This window comes from Paroedura picta, chromosome 5, assembly GCF_049243985.1.
Source record: "Paroedura picta isolate Pp20150507F chromosome 5, Ppicta_v3.0, whole genome shotgun sequence".
In the NCBI taxonomy this organism is placed as follows: Eukaryota; Metazoa; Chordata; class Lepidosauria; order Squamata; family Gekkonidae; genus Paroedura; species Paroedura picta.
In genome coordinates, this window is record NC_135373.1 from 105,623,227 (window position 1) to 105,642,620 (window position 19,394).

The 19,394-nt window shown below is 40.7% G+C and overlaps 1 protein-coding gene across 6 annotated transcripts in view; it reads right to left on the reverse strand.

The window, feature by feature from the left end:
* RFX4 (regulatory factor X4) overlaps nucleotides 1-19,394 on the reverse strand; it is a 90,351-nt gene that overhangs the window by 51,194 nt on the left and 19,763 nt on the right. For 5 of the 6 annotated variants that reach the window (XM_077339702.1, XM_077339699.1, XM_077339698.1 and 2 more), the window contains exons 2-3: nucleotides 5,690-5,776; nucleotides 2,325-2,385 (exon numbers count right to left, since the gene is read on the reverse strand). In XM_077339702.1, coding sequence (XP_077195817.1) covers nucleotides 2,325-2,385; nucleotides 5,690-5,776 — 148 coding nt within the window. Of the gene's footprint in view, nucleotides 1-2,324; nucleotides 2,386-3,319; nucleotides 3,479-5,689; nucleotides 5,777-19,394 lie in introns of those variants that run through there. The other variant, XM_077339701.1, reaches the window with a different exon arrangement.

The window sequence follows — 19,394 nt, forward strand, 5'->3', positions numbered from 1 at the left end:
CTCCTTGCACCCTGATTCAAAAGACCATAGAATAAAAGCAACTGCTGCTGACTTTGAACTTCCCCTTCCTATGCACATTCCCAAAATAAGCTTTATGTGCAACCTGCTTAATGGCTTTGTATAAGAGAAGAATGTTGGCATGGCAGAACCAGTGGCTGCAGTTCAGTAGACAATCTAGTTGTACTTTTGTCCCTACATCTATACCAAAGAGACTTGTGTGAGCTTCAGCATAGGATAAGATCAATTAATGGGAGGGGTAGGATTAGTTTTGAATATCTGCAAATAAATAAGGAAATTCCTCATCTAATTTTTTAAAGTGCAGGATAAGAAAACAATATGGACCTTATTCCATTTCTACAACATTAAAATTGAGTCTTAGCGGTATCAGCTTCTGACAATGCTAGCACTTATCAGAAAGTGCAGGGAAGACAATCAAGCATGTGATTTTATTGCCGTTGTTCTTGTGCAGCAACTGTCAGAATCTCTCTCCTTACATTGATGCTGACTGCAGTGTCTTGCTGCATTTTTCAAAGTTGAATCCTTTGTGCCAGCACTATAGGCATGCATCACTGAATCTACAGCTTTGCAGGACTTTGATTCTGTGTGAAGGCCTTCTTACTGGCTGTCCCTAAATTATAGAGCTCCCAGCCCAGGGGCTTTGTCTAGTCCTTTCTTTACAGGACCTTCCAGCATCAACTGAAAATACATTTATTCTGAAACAAGAGAACTGGTGTCATTCTGATGTTCTTATCTATATAACTGTGCTACAGTTTTTGTGCTGTTTTTATTGTTGTAATATATGTCATGAGCCGCCTTTGTTTATTTGTTTACGTAAAGTTGACATAAGAGGTTCCTAAATAAATCCTGCAGTACATTGCTTTATCATCTCAAGGAATGAGAAGTGAATTGGACTCAAACGTTTAGCTGAAATATTTTGTCAGACGGATTGCATCAGTCCAACTTTTGCCCTGGATTTTGCAGAAAAATTTGTAATAAATAAGCAATTCTTATTAAATATAGGAGTGTTCATAGTGTTTCCTCTTTCACTTATTTCATTAACAATAATTTTAGTGCATATGTAATCAGCCTAACAATCACTTTAGTAATGAATGGAAGATGTGAGTTCTTTTGCAAAAAAGTGGGGGGAGGGGAGTATGTGTGATATCTATAAACACAAGAAACATGGAATAAAAAGCAGAAAGCAGTTGCATTGGCAAGGGGAATGGATTGGATGGCACACTATGGCCTTTTCATTTCTCAAGTCTGAGATACGATGGCAAATATGCTGGCATTCCTGCAGAGCTCAGTATCCCAGGGGTTTAAGGATTTGCTCACCTCTATGAATGAGGATGCTGGGAAAGGGTTTGAGTGAACATTGCTGCCAGTATTTGCTTGTTTTCTTTTGGGAGCAACTACGTGATCTAATTAGCTGTGACTTCTTGGCTCACAGACTATCTGCATAGGCAATGCAAATGTGGGAAAGATGGAGTCTGTTTCTCCTAGGTTGATGCAAGGAATTGGACACGGTAGTCAGAGAGGAAAAGCAAATGTAATCAACCTAAGCAAACTGTGATTTGAAAGTTAGGAAAATATAATTCCCATTCAGATGTCAATCTGAGGAAAAGATGTGTGTGTTCCCTAATCACTTAACAATGATGCCATATTCCCTGAACACTGAAATAATAGCATGGAAAAGAGACTGTGAGTATGGCACTACTTTAAAGGCTCTCACATTTACATGTATGTAATATGGTTCAATAAAGGGAGAGTGGCTCATCCAGTCTGAACGTAAGCAAATCCCTCCTGAAGATTGCAGCACATAACTCTTTTATTATGTACACTATGGCAATATTTTATTGTTTTGCAGAATTTATGTTGATTTTTCTCATTTAGGGGAGAAGCAAGAGCTTACATATATTCACTCAGTCTGATTTGTGAAATTTTAGCAGGAGTTACCATATATACTTGCAATGTGTTTTTTTAATAAGCAAAAAAGTCGCAAAAGCAGAACTGTCTACCTAGTATTACATTCTGCATTTCCCCCCTGCATTTATAGATTATACTCACAACCTGACTGACATGGTTCATAATTCAATAGTGATCCAAAACTCTGCAGCACTATTAAAACAATCCCAATATTCTCTATTTTTTTCTCCTCTCAAACCAAACATAGCTTAAAATGACAAAATTTGAGTCCAACTTTGTTGGTCTTAAGGCTGCTACTGGACTCAAATTTTATTGTGCTACTTCAGACCAACACGGCTACCCACTTGAATAGCTTAAAATGTTTACACTGATTTCTTCTTTTTAAAAGGGATTCTTACCATTGCAGAGTAGCTGGAGTAGAATGAGGTTTGGATGCTCTGTTATTCTCTTTTTCTTCATCTGTTGAGTAAAAAACAATATAAAGGGACATGCTTCAGCAAGATCTCTTTGCTACTAATGATGAGGGAATAGTTTTGTAAATAAAATTCTCAAACTTCCCTGGATAGGTTCTGGAAATATACAAAGTGCAACTAGAGGAAATTTGCCTAAATTCACAGAATTAGCATTTCTATCGGATGGCTATCTAGCCTCTGCTTAAAATCTTCCACCATCTCACAAGGAAACCTGTTTCACTGTCTTCCAGACATTTAGCCAAAAGTTCTTTTGAATTAATTTCAACACATTGGTTCTGCTCCGACCCTCTGGAGCAACAGAAAACAACTCTGCTCCATTCTCCATATGACAGCCCTTCAAGTACTTAAAGATAGTGATCATGTCACCCTCTTAGTTGTCTTCTCTCCGGGCTAAATAGATCTAATTCCTTCACCCTTTCCTCTAACATTTCCCTTCTAGAGGTGATTTATTTATTTAGTTACTTAATTTATACTCCAACATTCTCCTCAATGGGGACCCAAAATGGCTTATATTATTGTTTTTTCCTCCGTTCACTCTCAGAACACCTCCATGAGGTAGGAAAAGATGGGACGGTGTGACTGGCTCAAAGTCAGCCAGGAAACATCCATGGCAAAGTGGGGGCTATTCAGCCTGAAGAGCAAACTCAGGCTTGCTCACTTCTTCACAACAATAGTACAATACAAATAGGACAACAGGGATAATTAAGAATGCCAGCTGTTGTTCCTGGAAATCTGGGGACAAAGCCTCTGGAGGGAGGAATCTAAGAAGAGATTTTACCTAGAATACGGGGTCTAACACAGATTCTGCCCTCTGAAGTCACCATTTTCTCCAGCGGAACTGAAGCCTGTAGTCTGGAGATGAGTTGTAATTCTGAGAGAACTCCAGGCCCCATCTGGAGGCTGGCAACAGTAGATATTACCTGAATTACAGCCATTCACTGCCATTGAGGAGGGAAGTGTAGTTCCAGTTGCCTGGGGCTTTGTCATTAATTTTTATCAAACTGGAATTATTCAGCTAAAAATCTTCACACAGGCCAGCATCTTCAAATTAGCTGAGCCTAGTTAGGACTGAGGAGCTTGTGATTTCACAAAGGATAGTGGGTTGACATCAGCTTAACTAGCATGAGGTAAAATGTATCAGTCTACCTCACAGACACACTGACATCATCCAAACAAGCCAGAAGGCTAATTCAATGGCCATATATGGCTTGTGGCTACAGCAAAGGGATGAATGACAAAGAAGCCTTTCATAAGGATTCAAATCGGCAGTCATATAAACTTAGCAATCCACTCAGATATCTGGCTGAGAACCTAAAAGTAGACAAGTTAAACTAATAGTATCAGAGGCCAAGCAATAACATACCCTCAGCAAGTCAAAAACACCTAGGTAGTCACCCCAGGCGTCAGACATGACTTGGTGCTTGCACAGGGGATACCTTTACCTTTTTAGTCATCCTAGAGTGGTTTGATATGAGCTCAGCAAGGTGACCGTATGGCTGAAGTAAAAGCCACACTAAATATATATAAATTGAATGAATGAATGAATAAAAATAAACAAATAAATAGCAAAAACTTGTAGAGGGACAAAAAACAGGAAGATAATATTATGTTTGCTTAGTAACCATAAGAGATTTTGCTGAGATGATTCCCGTATGCTGCACTTGGTGACTTGTCACAAGTAGTGACAATTTACACATCTGAATGAGCGATCACGATCAATCACCCAAACATACAAACACAGAAATAACTTTCATATACTTTCACATCTCTTTAACGCTTCTCAGAGACAAATATACATTCCACAGTGCAGCATCAAGCAATAAGAGATCAGGTGAGCCCCTGACAGACGGCATACATAGATTGGGAAATTATGTTTTCCACAGGTATGGAATCTGTCCAGTTCTGATTTAAATAAGAAATAGACACATTTGTATAAAGAGGGTGAAAATCATATTCCACCATGGTACCACCTATAGCTCTGAGCTTGCTGCTACACTTACATACAGTAACTGTAACAGGCTTAAAGATATTCCTCACATTTCCAGTCATGGATAGCAGCAGTTCTTAAGAACAAATAACACACTTTCTTTACTATCCAACTGCACACAGAAGCATAAGACAGTGCCCTCACAAGGAGATTTCTTTGTCTCCTATATTATATATTCAGTCTGCCCAAGATTTCTGTGGGTCTCAAAAGAGTGCATACTGCCCTGTGAATATTTGTCCAAAGAAAAGGCATTCTTTTAATATCTCTATGTCTCAGTCTGAAGAAGAATGTGGAGCCTATAATGGATGCTACTAAATTTAATTCCTTAATGGCCACTTTATTTTGCAACAAACGAGAACTTTGTGTGGGCTGTCAGTCCACTATTAAAAGAAAAGAGTAGTGTAATATCTTTTATTAGGCTGGACTTAAATGTCACAAAAAGCGTTCAAAGGCTTTGACAGCTATCTTTCAGAAAAAGATTGTATCAAACCAGATTTGGGAGAGATCACACTCTGTCACAGCAAAGTAGGGGAAAACATGAAATACTGGTAATTAGGGTGTCATGTGGTGCTAAATAAACAAAAACAAAATCCTGCTCCAGGTTGTATACCAAACAAAATCTCCTAGTGGAAGTAGCCACATAGATTATTAATATAATCAGCATTATCATGATATATTCCTACAAACAAGCATGAGCAATTCCACATCCTTCAATTTCAGGGGGAAGGGTTGCTCTGCAAATGGGAGGGGGAGTGTTGACTGTATTATTCTGGAGTAGGGAATCTAGGGCTGTTTCTGCTTGCTGCAGTCATTTTGTGAACAATAATTCTGAATACATCTACTCATCAGGACTCTGTTGAGGTTATGATGGGCCAAAGTAAACTACACATTTAAAAAAATCAAATTCAGAACAATTTTTTAAAAAAATGTAAACCATTCACTGCACGTGTCATTGATTGTGGACAGATGGATACCAGTGAAACAACAGCTCAAGACCATAGTAAAGGATACAGTGGACACAGTGCCGTGTGGCCCAAACCATGCCTGTTCCAGACCAAAGGGGTTGGGTATTCTTGCATCTTGCCTCATGTTAATAAACAAACACCTCCACCAAACGATTAATACATAGAAGGGGGAAAGGTTCACCAGTCCTTTTCCTGTTGTTTTGTACTCGCAAGCAGTTAAAAACAAGCACAAATACCCATTCAAAATTGGGAAAGGGGGTTAAAAAGACAAAGTAAGCTGCCACCTTCCAGAACCACAATTCTATTAACTTCTATTGCAAATTAACATTAATACTTACTTTCATCATTAGAAACATTCCCCAGAGAAGTGTGACTGGAATAGCGTTTGTTTTCACTTTCACTGAGACATCTTTCAATCCAACTCTCTACAAAACAACAAAGAAGGTTTGTTTATTTTTAATTAGGAAATGTTTCCACCTTTGCAATAATGATCGTCACAATTCTACAGCTAGGATCAAGTGTAAGGTTGCTAACTCTGGATTTGGAAATAGATGGAGATTTGAGGTTGGAACCTGGGAAAGAAGGATTTGTGGAAGAGAGGGACCTTGGTAGAGTATAATGCCATACAATCAACCTTCCAAAGCAGCCATTTCTCTAAGAGAAGTGGGATTAAAGTTAAACAAAAATACATAAGCAGTTTATTTCTTGCCTATAAATTAGCAGACAAGTATCCTTGTTAAAGCACCTGATTCGTTAAAGTGTGTGATTTAGACTTCACAAAATTAGTTACAGTCCAATCTTAGAAAGATATTTGAGGGGAAGGGAAAAGGCAGTGCACATGCCCATGGCCTTGCCGTCTTATTCTTACTATGGCATGATCACGATGTCTGAATGCCATCTATGGCACCATAATTACTTGAAAAGATTAAACCATGGGGGGTTTTGTGTATCTCTCAGTTCAGATGGGAGACAATAAGTATTACTTCAGCATGGTTAAAAATATATATACTAACTGGAAAGCAGGAATTCAGCAGGTACACATTCCAAAACACGCTGATTACTAGTACAATCTGGAAATGGGATTTGTTAAACTCTAGTGGTCAAAACTTGCTACACAAAATATAGAAGAGTTGGTTTTATACTCTGTTTTTCATTGCCGGAAGGAATCTCACAGTCGCCTTCCCTTCCTTTGGCCTCAATAGACACCCTGAGAGAGCCCTGACATTACTACTCTGTGAGAATAGCACTATCCAGGCTGTGATTAGCCCAAGGTCACCAAGCTGGCTTCATGTGGAGGAACATGGAATCAAACCCAGCTCACCAGATTAGAAGCCTCTTAACCACTGTACCAAGCTGGCTTTCCATAACCGGTTAGCAACTCAGCACAGAGCAAACCAAGCTACACACAGGATAGACTGTTGGCCTATGTAGGTTCTGTTCCAACTTCACACCTTTAATCAGACTTCAAACAGCCAGATCCAGCAGTCTATGCCCATTTATGTATATACTAGAAATTAAGCCCGCTGTAGAAGAAATACAGCGGGTGCTAGCGGATGGGGAGGCAGACTGTAGGAAAGGAAGGTAGAAGAGGGAAGTAGAGATGGGAGGGAGAAAGGAGGGAAAGGGGTGGTTGAAGGGATGGATAGAAGGGAGAAAAGAAAGGAGGGCAAAAGGAAGTAAAGGAGAATGACAGGAAGCAAGTGAGAGGGAGAGACAGAGAGACAGGAAGGAGATGGAGAAATAGAGGAAGTCAGGAAGTCAGAAGGAAGAAAGGAAGGCAGGCAGCGAGGTAGGTGAAATGGGAGGGGACAGTGGGGGTGTGAAGGGTGGGGGGGAATCATGAAGGGGGGCAAATAGGGAGGGGGAGGTGGCAGGGGAAGAGTGTGGGGTAGAGAGGGGTGTGTGCGTGGGTGTTTGGGGTGGGGGAAGTGGTGGGAGAGCGGTGTGTGTGTGTGTGTGTGTGTGTGTGTGTGTGTGTGCCTGGGCACGACTTCGCACCTAACAACAACAACAACTTGGAAGGAAGTCCCACTGAGGAGAATGAGGCTTACTACTGTGTTAAGTGTGCATAAGAATGAAATATTAGTAATTCAAAATCAAGGTGCAACAGACTGGACTGGTGAACCCAAAGGAATTAATGAAAGAAAATTGTCCAGCTTTGGAGTTGGTGAAAATATTTTGAATCCCCTCCCCCCCCCCCATCTACAAGATGGAGCAAGACCAGGAAGAAAAATAAATCAATGACAGGTTGTCCTTTCTCTCCTAGAGCAGAAGGCATGTTGGTCAATTATTTTAATAAAGGTTGAACAACATCAAAAAGTCCTTAGTGCTTTGAAACAGTTCAACACCTGAACTCTCTCCTCCTTAAACCCCACCATCCCCAAGATCCACTTCCAAATCTCCAGAAATTTCCCAACTCAGAAGTAGCAACCGTATCACTAACATGATGCTCAAGGATCCCATCAAAACTCTGGCATGGGCATTGGTGTGGGCTGGCTCTGACAGTGATCAGTTCCCCATCCCACTTTCCTGATGGTGGGAACAAGCCGAGAGGATTGCAGCTCAACACGGCTGGCCCCTCTACTGCCACCCTTGGTGGGGGAAGTGGGACGCCGGGCACTAGAGAGGACCCGGTTTGCAAGCAGGTATTTCTTTGCAGAGGCCTGCCCCCCCCCCCCGGATCACCAAGTTGTGCCCACCCGCCTACCCTGGTCTTCAAATTGGGTAGGTATGCCAATTACCTTGATTCCCATGAGAAATGTGGATTATAAATAATGTAAATAAATATATATTTCCTACGAATTCTCTAGAAGAAGAGTTGGTTCTTATATGCTGCTTTTCTCTACCTGAAGGAGTTTCAAAGTGGCTTACAATAGCCTTCCCTTTCCTCTCCCCACAAAAGATGCCCTGTGAGGTAGGTGAGGCAGAGAGAGACCTGATATTACTGCTCAGTCAGAACAGCTTTAGTCAGAACAGTGCTATGGCGAGCCCAAGGTCACCCAGATGGTTGCATGTGGGGGAGCATGGAATCAAACCCAGCTTGCATTAGAAGTATTCATTCCTAACCATTGCATCAAGCTGACTCTCTAGCTTGGTGTAAATTTCTTCAGGTCCATTGAAACAGGTTACCTCGTATGTCACACATAGGTAGGAATCCTTACCTGCCAGGAAGGGGTAATTAGAGTCAAGATGCACACATAAATGAGCAATAAAGCTAAGACTGGAATTACATATTTAGTAAGACATGTGAATAGCAGCAAATTGACATACATACATTAAAGGGAACAGTAAATTAGCATACAGCATACAATACGCCTAACAGATTCAAGGACTCTCATCCTCCCCCATGAAATCCACACATTTTTGCAGAGACCTGGAAGCCTTTTCCTGCCATCTATGCCTGAATAGAACAACATACACAAGAACCAAACAAGAAAGAACAGGCAGCATGTTGACAACACCATGACACAATGACAGCTGCCATCTCTCTAACTCACCAATGAACCAGATACCTTCATAGAATCATAGAATCATAGAGTTGGAAGGGGCCATACAGGCCATCTAGTCCAACCTCCTGCTCAACGCAGGATTAGCCCTAAGCATCCTAAAGCATCCAAGAAAAGTGTGTATCCAACCTTTGCTTGAAGACTGCCAGTGAGGGAGAGCTCACCACCTCCTTAGGCAGCCTATTCCACTGCTGAACTACTCTGACTGTGAAAAATTTTTTCCTGATATCTAGCCTATATCGTTGTACTTGAAGTTTAAACCCATTACTGCGTGTCTTCTCCACTGCAGCCAACAGAAACAGCATCCTGCCCTCCTCCAAATGACAACCTTTCAAATACTTAAAGACGGCTATCATGTCCCCTCTTAACCTCCTTTTCTCCACATACCATCAAAACAATACTACAAAAAAAAGAAAAGAAACTCCATAATGACTGCTCCTGAGGGTTGTAATGCCACACTGGACCTCTATATAGAATGATTTTGCCATAGGGTCCAAACCGATGTGATCAACAAGCAATGTTAAATACAGTAGAACCTCAACCATGCTGAAAAGAAGGCCATAGATAGGAACAATCCAGATACTATAATTAAGGAGGCAGACAAAGGGGAGCTGTTGTCATAATGAATAGAGCTAATTACATCTAAGGAACTCAAAGACAACTCTCAAATAATGTTTTTTTTTAAATAAACAACAGACCCCATACCACAAAAAAGAACGAAACAGGATTATAAAGGAATTACTCCTGAACATTCAGGAAGATATCCTTTCAGACACACCACAGGAACCTCTAACAGGTATCTTTTTTCTTCTACCAAGCCCTATGAAGATATGTTGAGGGACTTGGCAATGTTCAGCCTGGAGAAAAGGTTGAGAGGGGACATGATAGCCCTCTTTAAGTATTTGAAAGGAGGAGGGCAGGATGCTGTTTCCATTGGCTGCAGAGGAGAGGACGCGCAGTAATGGGTTTAAACTACAACGATATAGGCTAGATATCAGGAAAAAATTTTTTCACAATCAGAGTAGTTCAGCAGTGGAATAGGCTGCCTAAGGAGGTGGTGAGCTCCCCCTCACTGGCAGTCTTCAAGCAAAGGTTGGATACACACTTTTCTTGGATGCTTTAGGATGCTTTGGGCTGATCCTGCATTGAGCAGGGGGTTGGACTAGATGGCCTGTACGGCCCCTTCCAACTCTATGATTCTGTGATTCTATGAAATACACAAACCCAGCAACCCAGGACACCCTACTGTCTTAGGTATAGGCACTACCACTGTGGGGAAATCTGGATATATATGGACGCTGTTCTTAGACCCTATGCCATCAAGGCTCCTTTGTATTTTTGTGACACCACAGACTTTCTGAGGAAAATACAATATTTGAACATTCCAGAAAATAATATTTTAACCACCATGGATGTTGAATCTCTGTCATCCCACACAAAGATGGATTACAACCCATAAATAATGATTTCTGTTAAAAACCACAGCTGACTTTGTCAGCAAACTGTGCCATTTTGTTTTCACCCATAACTACTTCAAATGTGTCAACAATTTGTCCCTTCAGATTGCTGGTACAGCCTTGGGCACCTGCATGTCCCCACACAGTATGCTAACATCTTTATGGCTGATCTGGAGCAACACTTCCCAAACTCTCACCCACTCCCACCTCTCATATACCAACGATACACTGATGAAATTTTTATTGTCTGCACATATGGTAAAGAAGCCCTAAACATATTCTGCCTTGATGTGATCTGTCCTGAGCCTTCGGGAAAGGATGGAACATAAATGTAAATATATAAAAATAAATATAAATAAAACATTCCACCAGGTATTCAACGATTTTCACCCTGCCACCAATCTGACAATAAACCAATATATTCAAGAAATACATTGTCTAGACACTACTGTAAGAATACACAATGGACACATGAACTTCACCTTATAACAGAAACCAACTGACCAACAAACATAAGTGCATACATCCAGTTACCTTCCTAAACATACCAAACAATCCACTGTATACAGCCAGGCTCTCTGCCACAGTCACATCTGCTCCAGTTCTATGGCAGAGACTCTTACCTGAGGAATCTACCTTTTGGAACTAACGCATCTACCTGACAAAGTCAAGTAACAGATTAACAACGCCAGTATGGTACCCAGAGAAAACCAGTTGCAAGACAGGCCCAAAAGAGACATAACAGTTCTCAACTCAAACAGTTCTCAATTCAAAACAATTCAAGGCATCATCATTGAATTACAACTTCTACTTGATAATAACAGTACTCTTTTATAAGGACTGGGGGCAAACCTTTTATTGCATACTGACAGCCCCCAGATAACACATAACTCACAATAATACATCTAATTTGAACATGGACACTGGTACCAGAGCTTGCAGTAAACCCAGATGCCAACTTTTCTGCAATATACACACAGACAACACAATTACAGGACCTAACGACATCAACTACACCATCTAAGGCTTATTCACATGCTCATCTTTTAACACTGCATATGCCATTAAATGCCAACAATGTTGCTCCATTTGCTACATAGGCAAACAGGTCAAACCCTCCATCAAAGGATAAACAAATACAAATCTGACATCAAGAATCACAAGACTGAGAAACCTGTAGGAGAACGTTTCAACCTTTCCGGTCATTCAGTGGAGAAACTCAAAGTAGCTGTTCTATTACAAAGGAAATTCAGGAGCATGCTGGGAAGAGAAATTGCTGAATTGCAAGTTATTATTACATTCAAAATAGAATCCCCAGGACTTAACAGATATATTAGCTTCTTACCTCACTACATATGCTAACTTCATTCAGCCCTCGCATCTGTATTTTGATATATTTGTTTCCTTCACTGTGTTCCCCCCCCCCCCAAGACTTGGTCCCAGACAAATGGTGACCTTATGGACTAGACTTCTTATTCTCTGATGGAAAGGGATGTCACTGTCCTTAAAGAGGGGAAAGGGAGGAGGAGAGAGGCTATGGCTCTTATCCATGGGGAGAAGGCATTGTGTGGGGCCCCTGGAAGCACAGGGCCTGTAGCGCATGCTACATGAATAAACCAGCCCCGGTTAAACCCTTCAGCAGTGGGGCAAGGCAAAATCATAGCCCAGCTCGTGGCTACTAATCTCCTAACATGGTGGTTGTTTCCAGCAGTCAGTTTCTCTCTTTCTTTCCATCCATCCAGCTCCATAGTTTTGTCTGCTCATGCAAATCTTTCCTGTTAGTGTTTTGTAGAAAATATAATCTCTCCTTTATTCTTCATTTCTGTTCTTCTTTTCCATGCTTTCCTCCAATTTTGCTCTCTTCCTTTCACGATATGACTGGAATATTCATCTCCCTTAGCAATAATTACACACGTGGAACAGAAGTTAGAGCTCCTTCTAGCTCACCCTTAATTTGTTTTAATTACATTTTAAACAGTTCGGGCAGTTGTTATATATGCTAATATCCCTTTGTAAATGCTGCTTTCCCATTGTAGATATTAAATTCTATGTCATATGACAAATTATATAATATTTTAAGAAAATATCTCAACAAAATCAATCCCAGTATTCCCAGTACTTCTCATCCAGCACCACTGCCCAATCTATTTATTTATTTGATTATATCTCTATACCGCCCCTCCTGTGAGGCTCCTCCTTTTGTGCTAGGGAAAGGTACAAAAGTAAACTGAAATAGATTTCTTACCAATTTACTTACTAAAGGATTATTGATATGAAATTTTTTGTGAACTGCAGCCCACTTCATCATATATAACCAATGTTGATATGTATGTGTGTACAAATATAAAATTACAAAATTAGACACATGATTTGGATTAAGGCCATGGGGGGCCCAGGTGGAATCTTTGTCCAGGGTCCCAAGCTGCCTCTCAGCAGTCCTGAGGGGAACAGAAGCTGCACGTGGGAGAAACATAAATAGGAGGGAGGGAAGTGGGAGGGAAGGAAGTAGGAAAGGCCACAGGGTGAGGCAAAGAGGGAAACCAAGAGGGAAAGAAGGAATGAGGAGTGATACCCTTAGGAGACTTCATGCCCCCCCCTTCTTTACACAGGTTTTGAAAAGAGTTTGGACTTTTCTACTTCACAGGCTGATTCATGATTATGAGACCTTTTTTCGGTTACATACTCTAGTAAGTAGGTTTCCATAACAGCTTCAGGGTATTATGCTCTGTCATATCCAACACAAGACAAGATTTTTGTACTGTTAAGTAATGGTCAAAAAAGAAACCTGAAAAGTACAGTTTCTCTAGTAACAGCCTCATAGCACCTGCTCCTTTCAACAGCTCTCTTTTGAGGAGGTCTGCTTTGTACATTACAACCTCCATGCGGAAGCTTTAGAGAAATGCTTCCATTGGGTGGCAAGTCCACATGCAAAGTGTCTGTTTCATATAGGAAGCAAACATTCTTCTCAACTCTTCGGCCTCTAGCTTGTCCCTCAGCCAGCACATTCTCCACACACACACGCACACATGCACACACACACATACGCTAATTATAACCATAGTTGCCTAGGTTACGGGTTTAATGGCCACCTGCTGCCTCCCTTGGTACACTGCAACATTACATCATAAGGCATCGAATCAAAACTGTTAAAAGCACAGGATGAAAGATATCAACCCTGTTAAGGGAGCAGGAAAAGCCCCTAATGCTAAGATGATTGAGCTGGATAAACCAGTTAGCCAGTAAACAAGGCAGAGCGCGTCATGCGAGGTTCCTGTGGAGTTTCCTTTGTCTAACACCTGAACTCCTGATTCTGACAACAAAGTCAGCTGGCCCATCAGCACCATGGGGCATCAGTCAGACAAACAAGGACAGGCTGAAGAGCAGGCCACGTAAACCCCATGCAACAGGAAACTAACATCCTAATGCAACAGTCTGCTGCAATTTCATAGCCCGAATAATTGTTTTATTTATTCATTTATTTTATATACCGCCCTCAGGGTGGTTTACACTGGAACTATCATGAAAACAGTACAATATAATAGACATCTTATTTTGAATATGTAACACTCATCAGAATAGGAACTTGGGTCAAAAAGCATTCTTAATAATAGGATGTAATCAGTTTGTTTATTAAGCATACTTCTCACTTTTTCTGATATTTATACTGATATTTTAAAACTATTACTGTTTTATCCCACCTTTCTTTTAAGGAGCTCAGAATCAAAGGGACCATTCCAGGGCTCTTATCTGACCCACAAGCAACTGGTATGTATGGAAATACAAGGGACATCACCTTTTTATGGTATTCCTTGGCAGAAACCTAATAGTTTATATGGTTATATATAATTATTGGGGATGGGGGTGGGAGAGAGAGCTATGCAGCCATCACAAAAAGTCCGATCATTTTATCTTTGATTGCCAAGTTTTTATCAGCATCTGAAATCTGGAAACCTGTTGAGTTTCTCAGGGCTTTTCTGCACATTTGAATTATTCCTGATTTTCTTGGCATTTAACCCACAAGCATTAGAATCTGTTTGAGCATAATTCTTCCATATGTCTCCGTTCCCTCTGCATTTTCACAGTTGTATAGTCAGCTTAATTTCTACTGCACACACCTTCAGTGACTAGGATTTTCAAGGGTGAGAGCTGTCATCACTGATAGTGCTATCAGTGGTGTCATACCGCCCCTCCCCTTTTAAAAAACAGCCATAAAATATTGATTATTTCTGGAGCTTTGTAACAATAGGTTTAGCAAGTTCTCTGAATTTCCAGCTTTCCCCTGAGCCTCAGGGGAGGGCAGTAATACACATGCAATAAATAAATAATAAATAAATTTATATTTAAAATAAGTGGAGCTACAAGGGAAAAAAGTCAGGTGTTCATGAAAGTATCAGGTTCCAGGTTTTAGAGACTACTATAAAAACACTACATCCTTATGGTTTTTTCCTCACAGCACTTTTGCTGAAAAGCCGCTACATATGCCTCCATGCTTGTAGAGGAGTAAATCCAGAGCTCAGGTAAGTGATATCCAGAGCATGGATATGCAAGGCAAGCCAGAGGAAATTGGGTATGCCTGAATGTCTGGAAAAAAACAACAATGCCTTTTAGGCTGCCTGAAGTTTTATCTGAACAGTAAAGAGCTTGTGTGTAGCACCTGGACACATCCTCTCCATGTATTTTGTTTTTACAATGTGACCGCAAAACATCCCTGAGAATTTTCAGACAGCCTGAGGAAAATTGCTTACCTGTACATCATCCACATAAATCTGCCTTAGAGTGAGCCACACCATCAATTTGTCAAAGTCAGTCTTGTCCACCCTGACTAGTAGAGGCTCTCCAGGGTTTCTGGACGCCAGGGTTTCACATCACCTACTCCATGAACCTTGTAACCGAAGATATCAGGGATTGAACTGGGGCCTACTGTATGTAAAAGCAGGTGGCTGGATCCTTCCCCCCATGGTGAGTTGCCTATGCACAGATGCCATTTCAAAAATCCTGTTTTACGTTTGGTGGGCTATGATTAAGTATGTGAAAGTGCTTAAATTCTTCTGGTTCAGTTAAAGTGATGCTCTTCTATTTGCTCTCACTTGTCCCAAGAGATCTTTTACTGAGGAAAAATGTACAGATTCAGTCCTTTCTGTTATATAAGTGTTAAGGATTCAAAAACAAAAAGAAGTTGATGCAACTTTTCTCTTTCCTCCTCATCCCCCCTTTCTTCTCCCATTGAAAAGGCCTGTGCTAGCATATCTCAAACTCTGAAGCCTGGATCCCTTGGAGGAAAGTGGAAAGACTGCCTAGAAAACACAAAAAGGAAAGAAGGGAGTCTTCTTACTCCTTTTCCTTTGGGCTGAACAAAACAAGAATCTAGTATTGAATAATGCTTGCCGCTGAATACTGGTTGCTCAATAGACAGTCTGTTTACTGAGCTCAAAGTGGAAATGATCCAACAAAGACAGAGAGAGCAAGAGAGAGAGAGAGAGATGAGTAGGATGTGCCACCCATGTGATTAAAATGCAGCTTCCCAGATTGCCACCCAGCACTAAAAGTACTTTGCTGCCCTCATCCAACACCAATTTTAAAAAATAGGTTATGAGAGGCTACAGGCTGCAGTTATGAGGACTGCAACACTGAGACAGTTTGCAAAGCCCAGGCATTGTCAGTCTAAACATTCCCACTTATGCATGCCATCGATACCAAAATATAAGGCAGGAGGGGAGCAATATCAGTTAACGAAAAAGTCTCTGTTTTGTAGAATATGGTGCTAAATGTTGGCAGAGTGTAAATATGCAAAAGGAGAAGATCACTAGACTGCTTAAAAGAACAAAATAGTTTTGTTGTGAATATAAAGAAACACTGAATAAAAAAAACAAAGGTTTGAGTCCAGTGGCACCTTTAAGACCAACAAAGTTTTATTCAAGGAATAAGCTTTCGTGTGCATACATACTTCATCAGTGTGGCAAAGTGTGCATGCACACGAAAGCTTATACCTTGAACAAAACTTTTTATTATTATTATTAGATTTTATGCCACCTCTCTCCCATAATTGCTTGAGGCAGCTTACAACATGAATAAAAATACATAATTAAATTAAATTATTACATTCAATTAATACTTAAAAATTAAAATTAACCATCAGTTCATTAAATTTCTAACCAACTATCTAACTACCCCCCGCCCCCTCACAGTCAGCATTAGTAATTTGCTTGCCTGTTGGCTATGCCACGGGACTCAAACTGTTTCTGCTGCTTCAGGCCAACACAGCCACCCACCTGAACATATATAGAAAGAGGAGAGAGAGAGACCTGTCTAACTGTTCTGTCCTATTCATTCAGTTTGTTCTGGAGGCAAGCAGGGAGGAAGTATGCTCAAGGAGCAGGAAGGCTCCAAACGAGCCAATCAGGACACACAACAGGATTATTTGAAAAATCAGGATGTTAAATATATATCTCTGATGGTCCCTGCGGGACACTTTTTACTAGTTTTTGAATCATGGACAATAAAGATCTTGCGGGCTACCTTCCCCCAAAATGGGTGCAGCTGCATTTTGGTCCAGATGACAACTTGTTGAGTAGAGGAGGACAACCCATTATATAGACAGTTTTAGTGGTATAATCGAGACACCAGTCTCGTATCTAAGATTTGAATATAGCCTTAATGAAAACTGACTATGATTTCTGAAAATGAAAGAAAGCAACTCTCAGACAACACAGTGGTAAAAATCTGAAAATTTGATAGAATGTGGAAGCAAGTCTAATACGGAAGTAAGTCACTTGCAATTCAATGGCCTTACTTTCAGGAAAGCATCCTTAGGATTGCACTGTGTGTGGGGAAGGGAGAGATGGAAAGTTTCCTATCTTCCATCCGTATCCTCTACCAATGGTGAATTAGCACATAACCCCACTTACAAATTCTAGACAGATAGCCATGTTACACTGTTGCAGTTACAATAACAAAAAATAGTCTCTTTCAAGACTTACAAATTTATTGTTACGTAATCTTGTGAGCTAGTAGACATTCCATCAGACACATGAGGAAACTTTACTCTGTAGATATATACAGATAGGGGTGATGAACAATGTGGTTAAAGGCAATGGAATACAAGAGTTACAATCTGTGATATTTCTCAAAAGGTGGCACTGGTAAGCAGGGTGGAATATGCTTCACCAGCTCAAAATTCCATCCCTGCTTACTTCTGTGGCATCCTTACTGTGACGTAACATTCAAATGGGACTATATGCATGGCCGAAATACTACAGCTAGTATTTTAACCTTGCAGATTGAATTTGGGTAAATTGGATGTTATACCAACTGGTAAATATCTATTGACTTGCGGGGAGGGGGAAGACTGGGTGGGTAGAGAGAATTTCATCCCCTACTTCTCACCAAACAAAGGGCATTTCATCAGACAAACTGGCCCAATAAATGTCTGAAATTCAGTGAATGCTGACAGTCATATTAGAGTGAAGACAGTCCCAGATAAATGTTCTGATTGCATAAATCTCAGAGATACTCTAGAAAGGCTCCAGGAATACCCACACACACACTATTCCAAACTACAATCTAATTGTATCTAATCTACACTCTAATTGTAGAATGGGCAAGAGTCATACAAGCAGGTGGTAGGTCTCAAACTTGCAAGAATCCTGTTCACATCCTCAGACTGCACAAGCTGCACAAGCCACACAACTGGGATATATCTTGTCCTAATTTACTGGAGCATAACAGGGTGAGAGAATGATTTTGGTGATGTGAAGAGATTCAGTAGTGTTTCAAAAAACACCCATGAATATATTCAGACTTTAAAACAGAGTACTTGACAAGCATTTCTTGTAATAACCTTTTTAAATAGCTCATAATAACTGCAACCCTGTTAACGTAAGTGAAAAAAGCAGGCATGCTTTGTTTGAAAGCAGAAGACTGTTTCCAGCACGAAAATTTAATATATGGGTCCAACAAATTATTTTTAACTATAGTAATTCAGGGCATAACTCAACTTTGCACATAAATATGCATAACATAATCCCAATATCCCCCCCCCCTTTTCACGAAAAGCTGCTTGGTGTGGGGACGATTACAATAAAGAAACAGCAGGTTGAGGGAATCACTAGTACTGCTTCTCTATCAACATTTCCACCAAACTAATTCTTGCCATCGAAGAGATGTATATGTTTGTAAAGTGAATCATCTTCGGGACCCATGGGTGGGAGGAATGTGGTTTATGGAACAATCTGAAGAAATGAAAGACAGGGGGAAAGCCATCCTCCCTCTTCAAATTGAAGTTTAGGAAATACAGTTTTCTGTTACAAAGTGAAGGTTGACATTTTGCGACTTGGATTTGATTAGGCCAGCCTTTCTCAACGTCTTTACCATTGAGAAACCCCTGAAACATTCTTCAGGCTTCTAGAAACCCCAGAGGTGGCATGATGGTGTAAAATACAGTTGGGAAGCATAACTGTGTACATGCCCACCCCGGGCCCCTCCCTTCCCCACCCCCTCTAAGCCCATCATTGGCCAATGGGGGGGGATGTCTACATGACCATATTTAATCGTATCACCCAATAAATGTTTAACAAATTTTTAAAATATATAAAAATTAACTCCTACCCATTTGGGAAACCTTTCCAAGGTGTCAAGAAACCCCAAAGTTTCACAAAACCCTGGTTGAGAAAGTCTGGATTAGGCACTCAGTGGGTGGGATACTACCTTAGGGTAAAGAAATTTCCACCAACCTGAAGAGCTTTCCTTCAGTTTCTTTCACTGAAATAAATACTCTTTAGGCTTGTAGGAAGACTCTAAATATTGATTAATGAAGTGGTAGGATATAGGCCACTGTGCATAACCAGAGAGGAGGTCATAGATACTCTTGAGCAGGGGTAGTCAACCTGTGTTCCTCCAGATGTTCATGGGCTACAATTCCCATTAGCCCCTGCCAGAGAATGCTGGCAGGGGCTCATGGGAATTGTAGTCCATGGACATCTGGAGGACCACAGGTTGACTACCCCTGCTCTTTCGGGAAAACGGCATATAATCTGAAAGAAGTGTTTGTCTCATCATGTTTTTCCTAAATAGGTCCCTTGCTT